The 26199-nt window shown below is 34.1% G+C and overlaps 1 protein-coding gene across 1 annotated transcript in view; it reads right to left on the bottom strand.

Moving 5' to 3' along the window:
* The window catches only part of RNF138 (ring finger protein 138), a 31351-nt gene that overhangs the window by 916 nt on the left and 4236 nt on the right, over nucleotides 1–26199 (bottom strand). The window contains exons 2-6 of the mRNA XM_054583506.1: nucleotides 16478–16643; nucleotides 14685–14800; nucleotides 4197–4253; nucleotides 3244–3355; nucleotides 1617–1724 (exon numbers count right to left, since the gene is read on the bottom strand). Coding sequence (XP_054439481.1) covers nucleotides 1617–1724; nucleotides 3244–3355; nucleotides 4197–4253; nucleotides 14685–14800; nucleotides 16478–16643 — 559 coding nt within the window. The remainder of the gene's footprint in view (nucleotides 1–1616; nucleotides 1725–3243; nucleotides 3356–4196; nucleotides 4254–14684; nucleotides 14801–16477; nucleotides 16644–26199) is intronic.

Below are 26199 nucleotides of genomic sequence, written 5' to 3'. Positions count from 1 at the left end.
GCCTTCTCATATGCACCTCAAGAGAGGATTCAAACCCATAATCTGGGCAGGTGCTCTCACCGGGAATCAAACCCTAAACCCTTCAGTCTTTGGGACAATGCCCCAGCCAACTGAGCCACACCACCCAGGGCCAACATATATCCTTTAAAATACAGGATTTATATATATAAACTTTAATAAAAATTAAATTTAATTGTAATAATTTAGGAATAATTGATGAACAACAGAAAGGAGCAGCAGAGAATGAAAATCATTAAGTTAAAAATGCCTTATGGTAAGACATTAATTCAAAGTATAGTTAAGGGCAACCCACAATCATAAATTTTGTGTGATCTCTAAAAAAGAATCAAAATGTGTGAAGATAAATTCATTTTAAAGAAAATAAGCTTTTATTGAATGAAGAGTTGAATAACAGCTTCTTAACCATCACATGAAGCTAAAAACTATAGCTCAAACTTAGTTATACTACTGTTCTTAACTTAAAAAATTCTATTTGCTATCAATTACATCCTATGGGTTTGTTTTAGAATAGGCTTCCACCTAGCAATCTCAAATAATTAAAATTACATATTTTTCTGTGGCAAGGTAACACAATCTGCCAAATTCCCAAAAGTGGCTCACCAAATATGTTTCTGTTTTTCCAAGTACACAGTCCTCCAGACAAAGTAACTTTTTTTACAATGAGAATTTTAAAATAATCTACAATTACTTCATAAAAATAGTAACATTATAAGAGTATACCTGAATTTTACACGCATTTGAATTGTTATTTTGAAATAGTATGATTAAAAATGCAAATTCCACAAAAGAAACATTTATTAAAAATTATGCAACCTCAACACTGGGAAGGTAGAGAAAAATGTAAATTCTATCCATGCCATTGTCAGAGTTGCATGTGCCTGTACTTACTACCTAAACTTGAAAGTAAGTATCAGCTATTCTTTGTCAAAATTAATTTTAAATTAGTAAAGGTTTAATTCACTAAAGAGAATAAAAAACAATATCACAATAAGTAAAACAAAAGCCATATCTAATTTTTTTTTTTTTAAATTATCATGACACATTTGGGAAACAGAAATAACTGCATGTTTTCCTTTGGAGATCCATTTTTACATTACGTAACTTTCCTCACTCACCTTGTTAAGGCAGTCAGTTAAGGCCAGAATCCACCATTCAACCTCCCTTTACTTGATAATTAAGCTCCCTCATTTTTAAAAATGTGTCTCAAATGCTACATATATCTATTATAATGGGTTTAGCAAGCAACTTACATTACATGAAAAATACATCCTCCTTAATCTGTTGTACCAATTTTACTTCTCTAGCAATTACAATGTCCCCTTATACAGTTTTCATAAAAATCATTTTGTTAATCTAAGGGTTTGCCCTTCCTCTTATTATTTATCTCTCCGGTACAGAAAGTGGACATTATATTGAACTTCTTGCCACTTTCGCAAACCAAAATTCACCTATATTATTACAGAAACAATAGAACTTGCTCTGTAACCATCCAATATGATACAACAGCTTGCCTTAAAATTCAAGTCTAGATTGAAAATGTTAATTTAACTTGAATACTTAAACAGTATTTTCTTAATCTTAAAGAATTCACTTACCACAAATTCTCCATAATCAAACTGATGTCTTTGATTTAGATGACTAACGAAATTTCTAGTAATCTGGCTAGGATCTCCCCAAGGAAGAGACACACAAATAGGACATGTCTATGAGAAACAATGTTTTAAATAAAAAACAATGAAAATAAAACATTATAATTATTGAAAGTATTTAAACAAAGACTTATAAAACTTAAAATTGCCTACATGAAAGGCATTCTAGAACCAAATTCCATGACTAGATCATTCGTCAACCAAATTACCTTAGATAAATTACACTATTCTAACACAACACGATAAAAAGGAAACCTTATACATTCTATTACTTACATCTCAAATTACACAACTGTTTCAAGAGAAACACCACATCTAGCCTTTTAACAATACTACTTGTAACGGCAGTTATCATTAACCAGTATGTAATCTCATTTGAACCACACAACAACCATGATATAATTATTATAAGCCTTAATTCACTTATAAGTAAAGTGAAAGTGTAGTAAACTTTAAATTGCATCCTTAAGGTTTTAAATGAAGTACATCTTTAAAAAAGTATAGATGACATTCTGAAATGAAATAAAAAAGAACTTCAGTAATTGGACTCTAGCCAAAGTCTACCTTATGTTGAATATAACATATAAACAAATAGAAATTTGCTTAAAATGCAATATAAAACAAATAAAATCTCTTAAATATGAGGTTTTTTTCCTAGAGACATCTTTGGCACATTTGTTTATTTAATAGTAATTGACCCTGTCCTAATGAGCAAAGTCGGTGGTATGTCTCCTTTAGTGCTATGAGACAAGTTTAAGGGCATCCTCAATAGTTACTGAGGCATAGTTTTTCACAATTTTTTTCTAGTACATCCATTAAAACTGTATAGATATATCTAAAATCCTTATTTATATCATTCTATTCCTATTTCTGAAGCAAATACTTATATGTCAAAATGTATAGCTGAAAGGGCAGTACTCTTCTAGCTCACTTTCTCCTGTTTCATCCACAATTGAAATCACTTACCTGTGAAACTCATGTTCCAAATGAGGAGTTGTAGGATCATTAACACAATGTTGGAATCCTGCACTCTGCACTATCTCCTTCATTCATCAAAAAGGTCTCACCACTTTCTTACACACTCTCAAAATGGTATCAAAAAGATATATATGCATCAAAAAGTAAGTATGATTCCTTTCCTTCCTTGCTGTATGAATTCATATACTAGATTCTGCAAGGATACAAATTAAAAATACCTAGTGACTTTATTTTTACTAATAGTTTTCACCTACAACATATCCACCTGACCAGATCGAGCTGACTGCATCCTATAGACCAAGAAACTAAGAAACCCCAGGGCTAGGTAACAAACCCCCAATTCACCTTTCATTACTTCACTCTTCTCTAGATTATTCTTCTACATTATCCTCACAATAAGTATCTCCCTTTCATAAGTAAATTACTGAAATCTCATTTTACTTCAAATATTTCATCCTTTACTGAAAAAAAACCCTACCTTATTGATAATGCCCCTTCCAAATTTAAATCAACTACCTTCCCTGTTGTACACATGAAGTGAAATAAATGGAACAGCATACATAAGCTGAAGACTATCAGAAACATATGTACTTACCACAGGAACTATCTGAAAAAGGTGATTACTGTTACAGTGATCCAGTAAACGCTGTCTGGTAAAATTTGATTCTTGACACAAGGGACACTTAAACGTGGGATGCCCAGAAGAACTATAAAACAATTTAAAATGAAGCATACTTAATTTGATATCACAGATCACAACATAGAAATAATGCTGTCCTATTTTTTAACCAATTACTACAAGGGTTTTTTTTTAAGTTACAATTATTATACTATTCAAAGATTCTCTATTTTGGAGGGGAAAAAAACCTATGTTTTTAATAAATAATCTACAACCAATATTCCCAATCTCATTTTAATGTCTCAGTAAACTTTTTCAGGGCACCTCTAGACCAAAACAAAAACTTTGCTCTTCCATATATTAAGTAGTTAGGTCCAAACAACTTAATTTGGTCTTTCGTGTGAGGCCAACAGATATGACTGCATGCACCCTAAAATTTTTTAGTATCCTGTGGTGTCCCCATTTGGAAACCTCCTATACCTAGGAACTTAATTTTGAAAAGACTTCCATCAATATCTTTCATATATCCCAGTCTCTGGGACTTTAACACACAAAATTCCTAGGAAAAAGTAAAAAACAAAAAAAAAGCACTGATAAGCAAACTGATCAGTATTTCAAAACATTTTGAGGGTCATGCATCACTAGGTTTTAATACCTCTGAATTCAGCAAGGGACAGTTCGATCTTGACAACTCTACCTAAATTATGCATGAAAGAAACCTAACCACAGTGAAAGAGGATAGCTAAAAACTCTTCTAATTTTACATGATCCATAAAAGCAGCAACTGCATCATTTATTTCTAAACTACCAAGTTCCATTCCAGTTTGTGTCTGGTGATTTAACTGAATAAAAAGTTTTTAACTTAAAAATCTATTATTATAAAATAATAGATACTATTTACTAAAGTAGCAGGATTTTCAAAAGCTTACCTTGTATTCTCTTGATAAGTTTCTATGTTATCAGATGTGGATGTTTCACTCCTATTACTTAAGAAGCATAGGGGGGTAAAGTTAATACATCAAGTAATAAAACACATTACAGATTCATCAACTTGAACAGCCAATGAAGACTAGTTCAAATCTGTTTTAAAAGCCTAAACTTCAAATTGTTCTGAACAACAAAATACATGGCATTAACTACTTTTCAAATAAATTCTGATTAAGACTGCTTACTGTGTTCTTATTCATGTCCTTCAAAAGGAATTTATGCAGTTACAAAAGTATAAGGACATAGAATTTTGCAGAATTACCTTAAATGTACAGCATAACACTTCCCTGGGTCCTTTATTTTTTTTATTTTTATTTTTTTAGGAATGATTTTTTTATTATTATTTTTTAAATTTATTTTCTTCATTTTTTCAAATACATTTGTCTCTGCCTTTCCCCCACCACCTTCCCCTGCCCCCACCCCCCGCTCCCTCAATCCTTCCCCTTTGGTTTTGTCCTTTAGACCTTGCTACACATTCCCCGACCCTCCCATTCCCTTCCGTTTCCCCCATTCCCCCCCTCCCTCCATCCCTCTTGTCTCTGTTTGTTTCTTTTCCTTTCAGTTTTGTTGGTCTTATTTTCCTTGCATCTTTGTATTGTTGGTTAGGGTCCCCTTACAGGTGAGATCATATGGTATTTGTCTTTCGCCCCCTGGCTTATTTCACTTAACATTATGCTCTCTAGTTCCATCCATGCTGTCGTTTGTGGAAAGCAGTGTGGAATTTCCTCAAAAAGCTGAAAATGGAACTGCCTTTTGATCCAGTGATTCCTCTGCTGGGACTATACCCTAAGAACACCAAAACGCTAATTCAAAAGAACCTATGCACCCCAATGTTCATAGCAGCACAATTTACAATAGCCAAGGGTTGGAAGCAACCTAAATGCCCATCAGTAGATGATTGGATCAAAAAACTATGGTGCATTTACACAATGGAATACTACGTAGCAGAAAGAAAAAAAGAATTCCCTGGGTCCTTTAGACTTTAAGATTAAGAATACCTCTGCCTCTATCCAAGCTAGTTAAGTATTTGAATGCTGAGGTAGGCTCAAGAATTCATGAACTTTTTGGATTGTAACTAGGATATGGTTTAAGGATGTGGCCTTCAAAGTAGAATAGGTTTAAAAAAATATTTGAACGTTCATTTTCCAAAAAGAAACTAGGCTCTCCAACATTTAATATGTAGAACAACCTGACATCCTCATTCAGACCCCATGCCAGAGTCATGTGTCATATGCATTATTAGAGGACTCCTGAGGGAAGAGTGAGTAATCCATACAGGGACATTACAGAATTTCATCAATGTGGTCAATTATACAAAAACAAAGCCTTTCAACAGCAGAAATTTTAAAATAGAAATGAGATAACTAGTGAACAAAAAATATACAAGGCATATATACCACATAGGTTTAAAAGAGTTGTTAAACTTAATGACTGGTTATTCATTTTTCTTTCACAAAAAAACAAGCCGCACAGTTGGTCCTCCTCATCCAAGGGTTTTGCATCCACAGATTCAACCAACCATGGACTGAAAATATTCAGGAAAAAAAAATCTCAGGAAGTTCCAAAAAAGCAAAACTTGAATTTGCCACACACGGAGCACTACGCTAAATCCATGTGAATGATGTAATGCATAGGCAAAGCCTGCTGTAGCCTATCTGCAAATATTGGTTATAGGCAAACACCACAGTATTTTATATAAGAGACCTGAGTATCCACAGACAGTGGTATTCAAGGAGTGTCCTGGAACCAATCTCCCTGACAGATGTTCTTTCCTTTTTTAATTTTCTTTTCTTTTCTTTTCTTTTTTGGTTTCTTTTTCATAAGCTACATATGACAAGGTGTATTTAGTGCAAAGGCACCCTTCCAATAACAGTTCCCTTCTGTGACAGATAACAATGTTCTTTCCACACATATTCTAAGCCAGGTATAGAAGCAAACTCCCATTTAATACTCAAATAAGAGACTATTAAGCCACCAATTTTGTACCTTTCTGGCAGATTAATGTCTCCTAGATATAGGTAAAGATGGCATTTTAACAATGTGGAGACTAAAAACTGCTTTTTAAAACAAACTGAAACTATGAAAAAGATGTTATATATAATTTTGTTACCAAAAACAATATGTCACCCATTTATTAAAATCTCACATCTATATATTTAAACTTGGTAACAGATTTTTCTACTCAGTTTTTAAATTATCCATATAAATATAATCATTGAGTTTTAACATGTCCTTTAAAAATATAACAACCAAAATAATTGGTTTGTAGAAACACCTGTAACATCATCAGGAAAGATGAGATTGAAAATGTTAGTAATCTCAACCTATGACATAATTCTTCCATTTGGATCTATATTTTATTGTGTGGTAGATATCTTTTTCAACCATGACAGTCATCAAAACAAGTATCAAAGTCAAGTCAACTTAGATCCAAATCTCTAATTACTGTATCACAGTGTTACACTAAGATTTTTAAAAATTTAAGAAAACATAGTCAACAATATTGTCAGTAAAAATATTAACAAAACTAAGAATAAAATATATTTTATATCATTAAATAAAGCAAAATTTATTTTTAAAATAACATTTCATCTTCACTTAAATTTTACATTTTATAATGTACATAAAGTATCAGTACCATAAAATACATGCATAGTTTTTATATAAACACATATTCTAGCTGTACTTGCTCAAAATTTTTAACTGATGAGGTATGCAATCACAAAATTCTGATTTAAAGAAAATTAATATCAAAATTAATGTCCTTTTTAAATACTATCTCTCTTCCATCTCCTATTATAATTCTCTATTTTCCATTATTACTATCATTATATCAATGTAGTCTTTCCTAATCATCCTATATCATGCCTTAACTACTACTGGTAGCCTATTCATTTACTTCAGAAATGTCTGAATGGGTTCAACAACAACAAAAAAATCTATTACTGACACCATATTTTCAATTAAAAGTAGACATGTGAGGCTGCCTCAAACTAAAAAGCTACTACATAGCAAAGGAAACAATCAGAAAAATGAAAAGGCAAAATACAGAATAGAAGAAACTATTTGCAAACCATGTACCTAATATAGGATTAGTATCTAAAATACAAAAGGAACCCCTACAACTCAATAGCAAAGAAACTAATTACAAAAAGGGTTAACAACTTGAATAGACATTTCTCTAAAGATGAAACACAAATAGTCAACAGGTAGATGAAAAGATGCTCAATGTCACTAATCATCAGAGGAATGTAAATCAAAACCATAACAAGATATCATCTCACATCTGTTATGAGAGCTATTAAAAAAAAAGACAAGTGTTTGTGAGGATGTGAAGAAATTGGAAGCCCTGTATGCTGTTGGTAGGAATGCAAAATAATGCAGCTACTATTGAAAATACACCTATGATATGATCTAGCAATCCCCCTTCTGGGTGTTCATCCAAAAGTACTGAAATCAAGACCCTGAAGAACTGCAGCTCTATTCGCAATAGCCAAGATTTGGAAAGAACCTTATGAATAGATAGAGAAAATGTGGTATATAAATACAATTAAATATTATTCATCCTTTAAAAAAAGAAAAGAAACCCTGCAAATGTGACAGCATGAATGAACCTTGGGGACATTATACTAAGTTAAGCCAGTCACAAGACAAATACTGCATGATTCTACTTACATGAGGTATCTAAAATAGTCAAACTCTTAGAAGCAAAGAATAGAATGATGGCTGCCAAGGGCAAAAGGAAGGAGGAAGGCGAAATGAGTTGGTAATCAACATGTATAAAACTTCAGTTATGCAAAATAGGGTCTAGAGATCTGCTGTACAACATGGTGCCTATAGATAATACTATACTGTACAGTTAAAAATTTTTAAATTTTTTTAATCTGTTAAAGGATAGATATTTCATGTTAAGTATCCTCACTATGATAAAAAACAAAACTATGTATGATTATGTCACTCTATGCTAAATTAAATTGTGATATTCCCTAGAGCAAAGTTTTCAAAATACTAAAGTATCTTATTTCTAGTCTTTTTAGAATAAAGAAAAATCTCAAGTTCTATATTTACATTTTACAAAACAGCAAAAAATTTCAATTTTGAGTACAAAAATATATTTGCAATACCTGTAATAAAAGATTATTATCTAGAATATATACAAATGCCTATAAATAAGAAAAGGGCATTTTATCTAATGCTGTAACAGATTCCTTAACAGTTATTTAGCCACTTTGGCCCTGGTTGCTATGGCTCAGTGGATTGAGCACCAGCCTGAGAACCAAAAGATCACCAGGTCAATTCCCAGTCACGGCACATGCCTGAGTTGCATGTGAGGCAACTAATTGATGCATCTCTCACACATTGATGTTTCTCTCCCACTTCCCCTCTCTCTGAAAGTAAATAAAATCTTTTAAAAAATAAAAAAGAATACTAATTTTAAAAAAAAGTTCAACACCTTGGCGAGAAATCTATTAAGAACAATGGAAGAGCTATATTTGGACTATGAACTTACTGATCCCCAGTTATTAATGTTTACAAAGAATCAAGATTAGTAGGAAAAGCCTGCAAACAGACCAAAACAATATCCAAAGAAGATAAAATAGAAATGTGTTTAGGTTTATCAATGATTACATGCATCTTCCTTTTCTCCTCCTCCTCCTCCTCACTTCTAGGGGCTAAAGAAAACAGAAAGATACATTCTTACATGTTAAAAGCAGAATTTTATTGTTATGAATTAGAAATGGCCTTAGTAAAACATCAGCACTCTTATATAATTATTATGAGAAACTACCCATGCCAAGGCAATAATTTGTTCAATGTCCTCCAAGAGTTAATAGTCTAATAGTTCTACCCTAAATGATCTGACTGAAATCAGTGCTAGCTGATTTTGAACCACTGAACTGGAAGTTATACTACTTATATATATGGAAAAGGAGGTTACGTCTTTATAACTCATCTTTCTATATTCAATAACATGTAGAGTATGCCCAGTAGTTCAGAAGGTACAATAAATATGTGTTGAATAATGAAATGTGCCCTGGCCAGATAGCTCAGTTAGTTAGTGTCATCCTAATATGCCAAGTTGCAGGTTTCATCCCTGGTCAGGGCACATATATGAAGCAACCAATGAATGCATAAATAAATAGAACAAGAAACTGATGATTCTCCCTCTCTCTCCTCTCTCTAAAATCAATAAATAAAAATTTTAAAAAAGAGAATAATGAAATGATCTATGGGTTTATTTTGAAAACTGTTTAACTACCAAGAATGGTACGTGTAAATACCACTTTAAAAATTTCCATAACCAGAGTCCAGAGTCTTAATTACCCATTTGTACTTATGAGAGAGACCTGTAAACTGTATTCTAAGAAAACATTGACTCTACTCTGAAGTGGTCCCTTGAATTTGCTACAGATTTTTTGTTTTGGTTTTTTTTATCTTCACCCAAGGATATATGTATTGATTTTAAAGAGAGTGAGGAGAGACAACATCTGTTTGATCAAGGTGAGAGAAACATCAATCAGTTGCCTCCCGTACGCACCCTGACTACGGATGGAACTGGCAACCTAGGTATAAACCCTGATCAGGTATCAAACCCGCAACCTTTTTTAGTGTACGGGATGATGCTCCAACCAACTTAGCCACCCAGCCAGGACCAGAGAGGCCCTTATTAAAGTAATGAATCTTCATAAGATGCCACCAAACCCTACTCAACTAACTATTAACTACAGCATATGGACCTGTTCTTAATCAACAATATAAAATATATCTTCTCTCCAGTTACTTAACAAAGAGTAGAAACTTTAAATTCACCAAAATAAAGTTTATAAAAAGTATGGCTGCTAGCTCTGGCCAGGTGGCTCTGTTGGTTGGAGCATCATCTCATACACCAAAAAGTTGTGAGTTCGATCCCTTCTCAGGGCACATACCAGGTTGGGGTTTCGATTGATTCCCAGTTGGGGTGCATACAGGAGGCAATCAATCGATGATTCTCTCTCACATTGATGCTTTTCTCTTTCCCTTCCTCTCTCTCTAAAATCAATAGAAACATATCCTCAGGTAAGAATTAAAAAAAAAAAAATGTAGCTGCTAGAAATAATCTTCATGGAAAACTACCTGAATGTATAATGCCTTGTGCATTCTATCACTACACCTAGATTACACCAGAATATCACAGAGGAGCCCCTGAAAGAAAAGCTTTAATAAATTGTAATAAGGCATGTGATAGCCTACATCGAAGGTCTTTAAAATACAGCCTTATGTAACAAGAGGAAAGTTAGGAGGTACTTACTTCCCAGACTCCTTTCCAGCAAAATTGCCTTGACTGACTATATCCCTCTCCAACTGCTCTCTACATAAAGCTTTTTTCCTCTAAGTTCCGGTATCTACTTTCTCCCCACCCCTGTTTTCATTAGACCCAGAATCTTTCACTATTCTTTGTGATTTTCTATAACCTTCTCACATATTATACCTGGAACCCTAGTCTTTGAAAATAGTTCCTTCACTAAATTTCCCTCAAAATAACTAATTTGAACATACTAACTGGTTCCTCCCAAGATCTTCACTATATTCTGGCTTTATATCTTATATTTCCTAACAATTACTTTTAAAAAACTTCTTTTCCCTTCTTCACCAATTTCCTTACCAAAAAAATTTAAATACAAGCTCAGTTTTTTCCATTGCAATTAGAATTTTGCATAGAATATAAATACGAATAACCTCATTCTGAACAAAAAGATATACATAAATATAATATATAAAATAAATATACATAAAAATAAATATAAAGGATTAGAGGGTCTAGCCTTAAGTATTCAAAGAAAAGAAAAAGTCAAGTCCACCAGCTGGCAAAGTGTGGGTTGAAGTCATGAGGAAAGGGAGCACTACTGGTAAAAGTATGGAGGTAAGAGAGTGATTACAATGATGATGATGAGTAAAAACTAACATTTACTGAAGAAAGTACTATGCAACATGCTTTACCTGTATTAACCTATTTATTGACTCCTAACCCAATGAGGTGCTAATAGTAACTTCACCACCATCCACTTTTTTTAAACAGATGAGAAAACTAAGGTACAATTTCTTACCAAAATCATACAATTAGTAAGTGACAAAGCCTAGGACCTAGGCAGTCTGGCTCCAAGCCTTCATTTTTAACCACTAAGTTACAGTGTTTCTCAAGGATGACAAGGGTATAATGCAAATAATTCAACATGACTAAAGCATATGATGCAATGATGGGAAATCAACAAAGATAAAGGTTAAAAAGGCAAGTGCCAGATCAAAAAGGGCTTTAGAATAAGAAATTTTGCCTTACAAGCCAGTTGTTGGATTTTAGATCAAGGAACCCCCTAAGAATCTTGACCTCCTCAGAAAAAAAATGTACATAAATAAAAATTTACCAGTTTAGATAGTTCAGAGCCCTTAGTGATCCATGGAACCTTGGATGAGAAATATTGTTACGGGGCCAAGAGAAGTGATGACAAGATATAGGGAGAAAGGTACAAAGACAGGGAGAAAGAGATTAGAATTGCACTTCTGAAATATCACTTTAGCAAGAGTATATAAGACAGATTAGAGGAGGACCACTACCTAAAGTCCTATTGCAATAAACAGTTCAAGTGAAAGATGATGAGGGCTTGAGCTAGGGAAGTGTCAACAGAGATAGAAAAGAAGAGCACAGATGAGGGATACTACTATTAGAAATCACGGCTAAAGAAAATATCAGCAAAATGAAAAGGGAGTCAACCATATGGGAAAATATATTTGACAATGGTATCTCAGACAAGGGTTTGAACTCCAAAATATATAAAGAACTCACACGACTCCACTCCAGGAAGACAAGCAATCCAATTAAAAAATGGGCAAAGAACCTGAGCAGACATCCTTTCATATGTCTCTTGGGCCCCTTGTATGTTCTACAAAGGGCCCAAGAGACATATGAAAGGATGGATGTTCAACATCACTAGTCATCAGAGAGATGCAAATTAAAACCATAATGAGATACCACTTCACACCAGTCAGAATGGCCGTCATAAATAAATCAACAAACAAGTGCTGGTGAGGCTGTGAGGCTGTGGAGAAAAAGGAATCCTTGTACACTGCTGGTGGGAATGTAGACTGGTGCAGCAACTGTGGAAAACAGTGTGGAATTTCCTCAAAAAATTAAAAATGAAACTGCTTTTTAACCCAGCAATTCCACTGCTGGGATTATATCCTAAGAATCCTGAAACATCAATTCAAAAGAACCTATGTACTCCAATGTTCATAACAGCACAATTTACAATAGCCAAGTACTGGAAGCAGCCTAAGTGCCCATCAGTAAATGAGTGAATCAAAAAAACTGTGGTACATTTACAAAATGTAATATTACACAGCAGAAAGAAAGAAGGAGCTCCTACCCTTCACAAAAGCATGGATGGAACTGCATTTTGCTAAATGCAATAAGCCAGGTGGTGAAAGACAAATTCCATATGATCTCACCTTTAAGTGGCACCTAATCAACAAAACAAATAAGCAAGCAAAATATAACCAGAGACATTGAAATAAAGAACAAATTGACAGTGACCAGGGGGGTGGGGGAAAGGGGGTAACAGGGGAAAGAAAGGAAAGGGTTGTCAAGGAACATGCATAAAGGACCCATGAACAAAGCCAATGGGGGCAGGGGAATAGGCAGGATTGATGGGGGGGTGGGTGTGGGTGGAGCAGGGGAGATTGGTGGTGGGGGAAAAATGGGGACAACTGTAGTTGAACAACAATAAAAATAAATAAATTAAATAAAATAAAATAGTCCTGGCTGGTGTGGCTCAGTGGATTGAGTCAGGCCTGTGAACCACAGGATGACCGGTTCAATTCCCAGACAGGGTGCATTCTTGGGTTGTGGACCAGGTCCCTAGCAGGGGCAACCTACTCGAGTGGCAACCACACATTGATGTTTCTATCCCTTTCTCCCTCCCCTCTTCTCTTTCTAAAAATAAATAAATAAAATCTTTAAAATTAAAAAATATATAATTAAATTAAAATTTAAGAATTTTAAAAATAAAATAAAAAAATGAAAAGAAATCTATAGTACTTATGACGAACTGGATCTGAGGAATACAAAGGAAGAAGGCACGTCTCTTAAGAAGAAAATTGGGTCAATTCACACTCAGTGATTGCACAAATCATATGTATTAGGAACTTTGTTAAGAGCTGGAGATACAATGTTCAACAAGACAAATACCGTCCCTGCCCTTAAGAATAATCTATTGAGTTAGTAACAAACCATTGAGTAATTTCAATAGAGAAGTACAATAATAAAGTGATAAGAGATGAAGGCACCAAAGGGAATTTTTAAAATATCACAAGATAGAAGTATTGATTTCATCCAGTGACACTAAGTAAAATGAGAAAATGAAAGGATTCTGCAGAATAGGCAATCAGAAAATTACTAAAGGCTTTTACCAGAATAGTTTAAATTGAGGAGTAGGTAAAAAGCCTGACTGAAGTATCAGTGATTACATTACCAAAAATTAGCAACATATGAAATAAATTGCTACTAAAATAAAATCATAAAAGTCTCTGCTTAACATACTGCCTCATGGGTCTTTCTCTATAATACTCCCTATACTGCCTTTTTTTTTACACAATTGTGTGTGTGCTTGCTATTATTCAGTTTTTCAAAGTTAAACACTTCATCGTTAGGATACATGCAGTGGTGATAATACTGTAAAGAAAAGGGAATGATCCAAAAAAGAGAATAGTGGTTACCTCTGGGTGTATGGGGTTCAGCTGATCATGGGCTTTGGAGATTCTAAGGTCCTAAAAAGTGTTCTACTTCTTGACCTGGGTTAGTGAGTAATTAGCTATTTATTACTATTTTTTAAACCACATATCCATTTTGGCCTTTTTTCTATATGAAATATATTTCATAAAGTATCTAATATATAGAAATCTGAGCCACTAAGATATAAATCAAGCTAAAACCTAGTTTTCAAAAAAATTGAGACTGAACTAGAACTAATAATTTAATAGTACCAGGTCTCACTTTACATGACATCTTATTATCAGAGTAAAAATCTCATATAACTCTATTTCTTAGGTAGCAAAAAGAAGATTCCAGTTCGTAAATATATTACTGAAAGGGGTTTTTTCCTAGATTTTAAATAATTTCAGTTCCAAAAGAAAATAGCCTTCAACTCTCAAGTCTATTTTTTACTCAAAAAAGTGTAGATTTTCCTAAAATGATTTTTAAATAACATAAGCTTAAAGTTGATCTGCTATGTGTAATCTTACATTTATCAAACTTCTGAATACACAAATGATATAGTTCTCATATCATTTTACTTTAAAAACACAGATACACAACACAAAACACACCTTATCATATAGCTCCCAAGACAATTTCTATTTTGACTATAAAAATTCTCTTTTTAAAAATAAATATTGCTTACCTGTTCCCTACTGAATCTTGAGAGATCTGAAAGTTGGGAATGATAGCAGAAACACCATATTCATCTTGATACTTCTTGCAAGACTTGTAATGATGTCTCATGCGATAGAATTTAATCTGTAAATTATTGATTAAAATGTAAAGTGACTAAAAAAAAATTTTATTTATATAGCTAGAGGAACAAAAAAGGCACAGAGAGGATGCTGGACAGTGCTGCTTTAAATCACTAGGCACAGAAAGGTCTATCCACATCTACAAGGTCAGCCCCCCAGTAGCCAGAAAGAGACACACAGTAAGTAAAGAAAGCACTGAACAGTCCAATTGTTGACAGCAAGAACAGTACCACGTGTTGGGCCAATGCAGTCACACCAGACCTTCGTTTAGCAACCTCACTATTTGAGTTCTGGCTAAGAAAGAATTCAAAGCCAAGACTTTAACTATAAAAAAAAATTTATTTAGAAAGTCACAGAGGTAGAAGAAGTGAGCTGTAGAAGAAATGGACTTAGGGAACAAGTTAGAGGCAAAAGAAGGGCCCTTGGAGCTTAGGATAGAGGCAAGGAAAAGGTGCCTAGGGGGGAAAGGTGTGGGCATGCTCCCTAGAGAGCTGCCGAAAGGTGACTTTTAATTCAACATAAAATTCACAAGACTTGAGATACTGTCAAAAAGAGAAAACAAGATAAAAATTGGTAACTAAATATTCCATTTAAACAAGAGATTCTTTTTAAGTAAGTGATTAATTCTTAATATGTTTCTGTCCAAAATGCACAGACGATGGAGAAGTCATATTTGTAAACTCACTGCAAAAAAATATTAAATAATTTTACACTTGAAACAATACTTGTACGAGAAATAAATGTACTACGAGGATTCATCATGCTACTAGGCTATTTAACTACTGCAACTTAGCAGAATTAGAAAGAACTTTAAAAAAACTACACTCCTTGGTTAACACTTGGAATATTTTTCAGTTTCTCACTGAAGAACAGAGCCAAAAATCTCTCAAGTATATTTTCCAGCTTTACTTCATTGCCCTGTCAGTTAAGACCTCCCTCAAAGAGATGGAAACACAGATCTGACTTGTATAAATGCATGAAATAGCAACTGGTTTTACTCACTGGTATTAGCTATTTGAAAAAGTAGCTGCAATAAATCCACAGACACATGTATATACTCAAAGCCTAACCACATTTCCCCATTTCAGTCCTCCAAATGAGAGAACAATAAAATCCAGATTGGAGAATTAATGCCAGTTATTTGTCAATACCTAATTTTCCCACTTGATCCTTAAAACTTAAGCAAAATATCTGATGATATTTTGTGATTTCTTGCATGAAACACATAAATACACAAGTAAAGTGGACAGCTAATTGATTTGCTGACTACAAAAATCCTTTTGGTTATTTCTATGTGCAAAATTGCAATGATGATACTACCATCAGAAAAACTAATGGTTGAATCTGTATCAAAATGGGGTTTAAATGAGTGGAATGCCAGTTTGCTCATTTCATTTAGTTCATAATATCTATGCTTAGTAGGTAATTAATAATTACTTTGAGGAAAAAAAGATCATGGTAAATGTTATCGTAAATTCAGAGATTATATCTTTCAGTCTCTGTTTTCAGTAAAGTTTCTAATCTATAGTCATAGCTTTTTTTTTTTTTTTTTTGGCATTTTCACCCCACTTATGAATCTAAATAACTTCTTTCTCTTCGAAGTGGTACCCACAAAGAATATTCAGACAGGAATTTCAGAGTAGATATTTGACTTTCAAGAACTATATCACATTTACTGTACCTGTTTTGCACAGCATCTGCAGCTACCAGACAACTTCCTCATGACATTTTCAAGGTCTAAGGCCCGTTCAGGACATGCTCTTTCTCTTCTAGTCACAGTTCCACGACAGAGGGGACAATGTATTCCACTTTCTCTCATTGCAGTCAGGAAACATTTTCTACAGAAACTAAACCAAACATTTGTGACATATTAACTACAGAAAAAAGCAGTCTTTTAATTGCTATGATTAAAAACAAACATGTGGTTTTGGATATGTACTCATGCTAAATGAGTTAGGCTATTCACATGTACATGAATCCTTGGAGAGGTGGGATACACTCCTTGGAGAAGGGAATGACAGGAGTTTCTGGAGTCCTGAATACACAGGTGTCCTTGGTTTGGGAAAAATTAATTAAGCTGGACATTTATGATGGGGCACTTTATTATTAGATACAATATACTTAAATGAAAAAATTTAATTAGTAAAAAACAAGGGTAATTGTGTTAAAACTGATATAAATAATAAATTAAGATTATCCTGTAACTGATATAAAATAATATTGAATATAAACTGTAATAAAAAATAAAACTTAGGAAAGATTATCATCTAACCAGGCTTAAAATGAAATTAAAAAATTTCTAGAATCCAGAGCAAAAATACGTTTTCAGGTGGAGAAAACTGAATGACCAATATAATGATTTTTCAAACACCACACCCACATGACTCACTGGAAATTTTTAATTAATGATTTTTAAAGTATATTTTATTGATTATGCTACTACAGTTGTCCCATTTTTTTCTTCCTCTTTATCCCCCTCAGCCCTGCAGTCCCACTCCCACCAGCATTTCCACCCCCCTTCGCTCACGTCCATGGGTCGTTCATATAATTTCTTTGGCTTCTCCATTTCCTACACTATTAACCTCCCCCTGTATATTTTGTATCAACTAATTATGCTTCTTATTCCCTGTACTTTCCCCCCACCCCCTGTTCTCCCCCTTTCCCTGCCATTCTGTTACTGTTTTTGTTTTTTTTAGGTTCAGTTGTTGATAGCTGTATTTGTTGACATTTCACTGTTTATAGTTTTGATCTTACTATTTTTCATAGATAAGTCCCTTTAACATTTCATATAATAACAGCTTGGTGATGATGAACTCCTTTCACTTGACCTTATTTGGGAAACACTTTATCTGCACTTCCATTCTAAATGATAGCTTTGCTGGATAGAGTAATCTTGGATGTAGGTCCTTGCCTTTCATGACTTTGAATTCTTCTTTCTAGTCCCTTCTGGCTTGAAAGGTTCCTTTTGAGAAATCAGCTGATAGTCTTATCGGAACTCCTTTGTAGGTAACTGTCTCCTTTTCTCTTGCTGCTTTTGAGATTCTCTCCTTACCTTTAGTCTTGGGTAATGTAATTATGATATGCCCCGGTGTGTGCTTCCCTGGGTCCAACTTCTTTGGGACTCTCTGAGCTTCCTGGACTTCCTGGAAGTCTATTTCCTTGGCCAGACTGGGGAGGTTGTCCTTCATTATTTTTTCAAATAAGTTTTCAATTTCTTGCTCTTCCTCTTCTCCTTCAGATGCTGGAACATTTAAAGTTGTCCCCAAGGTTCCTAAGCCTCTCCTCATTTCTTTTTGAATTCTTGTTTCTTCACTTTGTTCCGGTTAAATGTTTATTTCTCCATTCTGCTCCAAATCGTTGATTTGAATCCCTGTTTCCTTTCCTTCACTGTTGGTTCCCTGTATATTTTTCTTTATTTCACTTTGCATAGCCTTCACTTTTTCCTCTATTTTGTGACCTTACTCAACAATTTCTGTGAGCATGCTGATTGCCAGTGTTTTGAACTATGCATCTAATAAGTTGGCTATCTCCTTGTTGCCTAATTATTTTTCTGGAGTTTTGATCTGTTCTTTCATTTGGGCCATACTTCTTTGTCTCAGCACACCTTTACATTGTAAGGGGCAGAGCCTTAAGTATTCCCCAGGACTGGACAATCCACTTCACTGTGTTGTGTGGGGGAGGGGTCCGAGAGGGAATGATGCTGCTTGCTTGGCTCTCAGCTGGCTTTCAGTCACTTCCCCTGCTACCCACAAGGCAATTGGGCCCTTCTCATGCTGATTACTCAGTGGGTGGGTTTGTGTATGTTTTAGGACCAGTGGGTCCCTCCAACGGACTATCCTGTAAGACTGGGAGTTTCTTCTGCTGCCACAACTCCCATAGGATTTTACAGCCAGAGGTTTTCAGGCTTTCTTCTCCTGCACTGGAACCCTGGATTGCCCAATCTGACTCTTGTCAGATTGTTCCCCCAGTTGTTCCTCCCGGTTTATCTACATGTGAATGTGGGACCACCTGGTCCACCAGCCACCACCCTGACGCAAATCCTCTCAGCCCTAGCTGCCCATCTCTGCCCCTCTTACTAGTTTGGATAAATGTTTCTTTTTTAACTCCTTGGTTTTAACTCCATACAATTCAATTTTCTGGGAGTTCTAGTTGTTTTTAAATTGGTTATTGTCCTTCTTTTGGTTGTGTGAGGAAGCAAAGTGTATATACCTCCATCTTGGCCAAAAGTCCTAATTAATAATTTTTTTTCAACTTCTAATATCTCCCAGAGGAGAAATTAAAAAAAAAAAAAAAAAGAATAGATGACTTACTAAGAAAAATCAGATTAGCATCAAAATCACCAGCAATAACGAACAAATGACAAAACAATTAGAATGATATGTCAAAGTTCTGAGGGAAAATGATTTACAACCTAGAATTTCATCTTCTTGACACTAAATCATTTGCTTCATATATTTTAGGCATTTCTGATACAATGCAATATATGCAATACTGAAAACCTTTGCATTTTGCAAAAGTGCACACTAAAATTTATAGGGCTTCTGGGGAAAAAATTGATTGGAGTAGACTACCTGTCCAACCTTATCACCAGAGCACTAACAATAACCCAAACAATCCTAATAAAAATATTAACACATTTAAAAAGACATTTAAATTCCTAAAAAACACATGCCCCTGAAATTTTAGAAAGGGGTCAGAAGGAATGGCTGAAGCTGGTAAATTTTTTCTTTCTTTTTTTTTTTAGATTTCATTTATTTTTAGAGAGAGGGAAAGGAAGAAAGAAAGAGAGGGAGAGAAACATTCATCGGTTACCTCTCCCACACCTGGCCCACAACCCAGGCATGTGCCCCGACTAGAAATCAAACTGGTGACCTTTCAGTTCTCAGGCCGAAGCTCAACCCACTGAGGCACACCAGCCAGGGATGAAGCTAGTAAATTTTCGACAGCTTCTCCAAGAGAAAACTCATGGTCAAAATGAACAAAGAATGTGCGTCAGTGGTTTGTATAATAGTATATGATTCTGTGGCTTGTTATTCAGCTGAGTGTTAGTGTACTTTGCTTCACCTGCCATTTGCTAATAGCCCAAAAGCCGATGTGCAGGGGGGAATCACATACACACCAATCTTTTCTGATATTATCTGTTGCAGAACAACAGAGTGTATCATTGTTCAGTCTATACTTGTTTTTAACCTTGTTTGTGATCATTTGCTATGGAAAATTTTCTATTCTTAATGTAATCTAAATTCATCACTTTTCCCTAAAATTACAACTTGTGCTTTTGTAGTCTTAAGCCTTCTCCCTCTCAAATTCAGAGATATTCCCCTGCATGCACTAGAAGTAGTTTTATCTTTAATAGATATGATAGCACAAATCAATGGGGAAAAAATGGCTTGCTCAGTAAAACAATATTTGGTTCATGGCTTTGCATATGGAGTATCTACTGTATACTATATATAAAAAAAATTTTCCAGGTGGATTAAAAACTTAAATGTCATGAGCCAAACTTAAACTTTGAAGACAGAAATGCATCCTCCAGTATGTTCTACTGATCATTTATCTACTGCTGAATCAATATTATACCGTTTTAATAACTATAGCTTCATAATATGTCATCATCCCTGGTAGGGTTGGTCCTATGTTCTACTTTTTCTACATATTCTTAGTTATTCATGGTCATTAAAACTCATTATTAAAATTTTCTAATCAGTTTTTCAAGTTCTGCCAAAAGAATCATGTTGAGATTTTATTGTACTTGCATTAACATTTTAAAAATTATCTGGGAAAGAACTGGCATCTAAATTTTACTGAATCTCTCCATAAATACATCATGTCTCACCACTTACTCAGATCTGTTATGCTTTTTAATAAAGTTTTAAAATTTTCCCTATGAAAGTCTCATAATTTTTATTACATTTATTCTAATAAATATGTAAACACTATTGTTTTTATTGTTATTATAAATAGGGCTGTTCTTCTATTAATATGGTTGGTATAAAAAGTTAATGATTTTTATCTGTTGTTCTTGTATCCAGAAACTTCTCTGTACTATATTGGTTCTATGATTCTTGAAATGAGAAAATTACAGAACTAGAGAATACTAATGCTTGCCTAGGATTGAGGAGGAGTGGGATGGGATCAAAACGAAAGTGGGTGTGGTTATAAAAGGGCTGTGTAAGGAATCTTTGTGGTGATGGCAATGTTCTATATCTTTACCAATGTAGATATCCTGTTATATTTATAAGATGTTACCATTGGGGGAGGAAACTGGTTCAGGGGGCACAGGATTTACATATTATTTTTTACAACTACATGTAAAACTCCAATGATCTCAAAATAAAAAGTTTAACTTAAAGTTATTTTTAAAAGTGCAAAAATGATAAACCTATCCTACCAGATTTTTTTAAAGTACCTGTCTACATTTATAATGCATACTCACTTGATAAATATGTATTAAGTACTAACTACATAACAGGCACTAGGTTTATTGCAGGGAACAAAAGAAACAAAAATCCCTACCCTGCCCCTGCTCTGATGTGATTTACAGAATTGTATGCATGCAGGCACTTGTGGCAGTACGTGTGTATATGCTATTTCCCACCCCCAAAATTTAATGAATCATAATACTGTGCTAAAACTGCAAAAGGAATTAATGAAAGTGAAGAATCCCCCAAAAGTCAAATTATTTAAAGAATTCAAATATATAAAAGATTTGTAAAATAATGCAAAAAGAATACCCTCTAAACTGAATAAGAATGGCAAATTTAGATTCAAAGGCACACATCACATATTTCAGTAAATCCCAGAGATCCAAAAAAATGAACCATTTTTTAAAAAGATTTAACAAATAAAAAAAAATGAGTAGCATTATAACTGTAGGTAATCAAATATCTCAAATCTGAACATGTAAGATATAATAATACATAAAAGAAAAGTAACCAAATAGGAAAACAATATAAAATCAGTGTAAATTATAATAGACTATCATTAAGGCCCTGGTTAGGTAGCTCAGTTGTTTAGAGCATCGTTCCAATATGCCATGGTTGCCAGTTCGATACCCAGTCGAGGCACATACTAGAATCAACCAATGTATGCATAAATAAGTGGAACAAAAAATCAATCTCTCTCTCTCTCTCTCAAACCTATACAAAAATTAGATTATCATTAAAAATAGCCATAAAAATTATCACAAATGTACTAGAGTACACTCTATGAAAGGTAAAATTATAAATTAGTATATAAAAACTCAACTTGGAAAAATGCATATAGCCTTGCTAGCAACTATAGAAATAGATTTTAAAGTAATTTCTAAATACCATCAGGAGCTGTATTAAATTAGCAAAAAAAATTGTTTTTACAATGTTGGCAAAGATGATGGAATACAGATATACTTTTATAGTACTAATGGCATTTTGTAAGTGAGCCCAATTTTAGGTAAAGGAACCTCACATTTATAAAAAAGAACAGTCACTATTTATTGAGTACTTAATATATGCTAGACTACATTTCAGGAAACTTATATTCATTACCTTAAATTCTTAAAAATAAATGTTTTGAAAGTTTATTTTACAGAAGAGGAAACTAAGGTTTAAAAAATAGCTTTTTAAAAAATTAACAGGCTAAAGGCTAAAAGATGCTTCTTCACTAAAGCACAAGGTCCTGAATGTTCCCACTACCTTGGAGTCTTTGCCCAGAATGTTCCCTCTATCCCAGAATATCCTGTACACAAACGCAGTCCTCTAGCCCTGGCCAGCTACCTCAGTTGTTTAGAGCATTGTCCCAATATGCCAAGTTTGCGGGTTCGATCCCCAACCAGGGTACATACAAGAATCAACCAATGAAGGCATAAATGGCTAGAGCAACAAATTGATGTTTCCCTCTTTCTCTCCCTAACTTCCTCTCTCTCTAAAAAAAAAAAAAAAAATCAATCAATAAATTTTTTTAAATACCATAGCCCTTCATAAATGAACACCTACATACCACTTAAATCTCAGCAACAATATCACTTCCCCAAGAAACGATTTTTGACTACCCCCATCCACCCCCAACCCACAAGATCTGATCCCCTTCTTATACGTTTTCAGAACCTAAGTTTGTAATTACATATTTATCTGAGTATTTACTTGAATGAAAATACGTCTCTGCAACACCAGCTCCAGGAGAGCAGGGATCATCACATCTAACTCTTCAGTACTGTATGCCCAGCACAGAGTTGGGCGTCTAATAGGCATTCACTAAATTTGTTAAAACAATGAATACCAATTAACCTTAATCCAATCTAAAAACTATTAAATCTTTTCACCCAAAGATATAATCCATAGTCCTCAAATCAAAACCATGAGCACTTCCCATATACAAAACACTTTGCTAAAGCTGTAATCATCACTGTATGATACAGCTGACAAATTCCCCATTGACCCAGCAATTCAACTTGTGAAAATTTATCTTACAGGGAAAACTCCCATATGAAATGGTATTTATACAAGTTTAATCACTGAGGTATATTTGTAACCACAAAAATTAGGAACAACCTAAATGCTCATCAACACTGAGACTGGATAAAAATAATCATACCTCAAACAATGGAAAACTAGTAGAACACTAAACGATGTTCTATGAGATCAGGGATTTTTATCTATATTAGTTATTAGTATATAATGATTTGTGGTGGATATTTGGTCCTATCTAAAACATCCATGGAAACATTTGGTTCACACCAAAATATCCTTGAAATTTGGTCTTATCGAACATGTCCATGAGCATGTTTGGCCCATGCCAAATGGTCCTTGATATTTGGTCCTGCCAAAAAAAAGCCCATAATGTTTATTTTAACTTTTGGTAAACAAGATTAATGCATAAAAAAAAAATCATGTTTTCTTGGTCAAATAATTGTGTCGTGTCAATATTGCCAACAATAACCCTTCTTGCTTCTATAGCCTGGCTGGTAGCGGCACATGGGGTTAGGTAGATGGGCTGGCATGGACAACTCCACGGATGCTTTGGACAGGACCAAATGTCCCGCAAGGTACATAATGCACAGGCAATGTTGGTGAATGAATGAAAATTCTACAACAAAAAAAGAAAGAAGGTCCTTTATGTATTGACATAGAATGATTTCCTAGATAGTAACATGAAAATAACAAGTTACAAAAGAATGCACACAGTATACCGTTCTTTATGTAAAAACCAAAATAATACTTGCAACCTTGTTTACATACATATCACTGGAAGGATATATAAGGTAACAGTGATTATAGGATACAGTCATATTATTCCCTCTATACCTTTATAATAATGAATTACAGTATTCTGCATTCACCACAACTCTTTTGGTATTAACTGCCTGGACCAAAAGAACTTGAAATAGATACCTTTCTATTTAAAATAATAATCTAGCTTTTTGTGTATATGCTCCCTGCCCATTAATCACTTAGTAACCATCTTAGTGAGCAAATCAGCTGTCCCAGTATAGCAGTGGTTGTGTTCAAGTAACCCTTATTTTACATATTAATGGCCCCAAGGTCATGCCAATACTTTTATTACAGTATATTAATTATTGTTGTTAATCTCTTACAGTGCCTAATTTATAAATTAAACTTTATCATATATATATACATATATATGAAAAAACATTGTATATGTAGGTTTCAATACTATCTACAATTATAAGAATCCACTGGGAGTCTTGGAATTTATTCCCCACTGATAAAAGGGGACAACTATACCAAGACTGCCAGACACCATGGGATAACATTCACCAAGACAGAAATTAGGAAAAGGCTGTCACTTAAGAGTGCTAATTTGAATTTTGTTCAGCAAGGATTCACTCCCCACCCCTCCCATCAGAAGAGTAACTAACATGTGCCAAGTACATCCGTACTCAGTTTTAGATCACTACTTCTGTTGGGCATGGCCACATGATTTGTTTCAATCAATGAATATGAGCAGAGGCTGGAAATATGCTTGCCCACTTGGTCTTGCTTCTTGCACTTCTGACTCCAAAAGAATTACAGACTTGTGGAGCAGGTCTGAAAGCAACCTGGAGCCTGGAGCCAAGACCAGATGAGCTGGCCTACATTATCAAACCACAGCTGATCTGTAGACTTACAAGCAATAAGTGCCAATGTTGTTTGTCAAAAAATTTTTTTTAATCTACCTTTTTGTGTGAGGTGCTATAGTTATTAAACTAATGATGTAATTTTATACTATTATGTATTTTGAAAACTGTAAGATACATATATATTATGCAAATATTATCTCACTTGTTCCTTGCAACAATCCTGTGATATAGGTAACATGTTTCTACCCATTTTATGGACAAAAAAAACAAGGTAAAAGGAGTTAAATGACTTGACAAAGTGACACAGCTATAATATGTGCTCTCTCAACACAAACCTATTCATTCCTTTACTCAATATTGAATGCGTACAGTAGACTCAGGTAAGTGAAAGTAGACCAGGAGTGCTGCCTTTATAGAGGCTACAGTCTAAGAAGTGAGAATGACAGTAGTCAAATCACCTGATTCCAAAAATGTTGATTATAAGCTGTGATAAGAGGTACAAAGGAAAGTTATTCCGGTCTTCTGTCTCCAACTGGACTGTTCCTTCCTCTGTATAACCAAACATGAGTCTATAAAACTGTTTATTCTTCATCTCCCTTTGGCTGGACTATTTGAATCTACTAAACAGAGCTTATTTCAAAACAAAGTATAAAACGAGGAGAAAAAAGACACAAATCAAAATTACCAAAACTATTTTCATATATCAAAAGCTCCTGTGTCTTTAGGGTAATACATTACTCTGAAACAACTTAAAAATGCTACCTAAGTTTCTTTCAACTTTAAACTAGTAGATGCTAGATGAACTTCTGTTCTTACCCATTCTCCTCTCCTAACAAAAGGTTGATCAACAGACGCTGAGAGAGTAAAACAACTTTCCCATCCCTCAGGCTCCTGATTTTAGTAAAATCAGGCACCTTTTATCCTCCTAGTCTATGATCAAAATCATTCCCCAAAATAACTTATACTTTTAAAAAAAAGTCAAGACTTTTTTAGTTGGTCTTCAGGACTTAAAATTAAGTCAATTTTCTGTTACATAATTAAATAGCATAGCTTTTTAAAATTATGTCACAGTCTTAAAAACCTTAAGGAAAAAGATAGTCTAGAGCAGCCATTTATTAAATTGGCAAGAACCCATATAAGCCTGGCTTTCAGAATTATAACCAATCTGTAGAATGAATAATTTTTTAAAGTATATATGCTCAGATAACAAGATACCAATAAAGTTGTTAAAATTATAAGAACTATAAACTGAAAACTCAGGGACTGGTTAATCCAAGGTAGGTTAATAGAGAATCATATAAATCTGTGCTTAATGGGAAGTACAAACTGATTTACATTAGCTTATT

The sequence above is a fragment of the Pteronotus mesoamericanus genome, unplaced genomic scaffold (assembly GCF_021234165.1).
Source record: "Pteronotus mesoamericanus isolate MK-2021 breed Mesoamerican mustached bat unplaced genomic scaffold, CSHL_Meso_final contig_74, whole genome shotgun sequence".
Lineage (NCBI taxonomy): Eukaryota > Metazoa > Chordata > Mammalia > Chiroptera > Mormoopidae > Pteronotus > Pteronotus mesoamericanus.
This window is presented reverse-complemented; position numbering and strand designations above follow the sequence as displayed.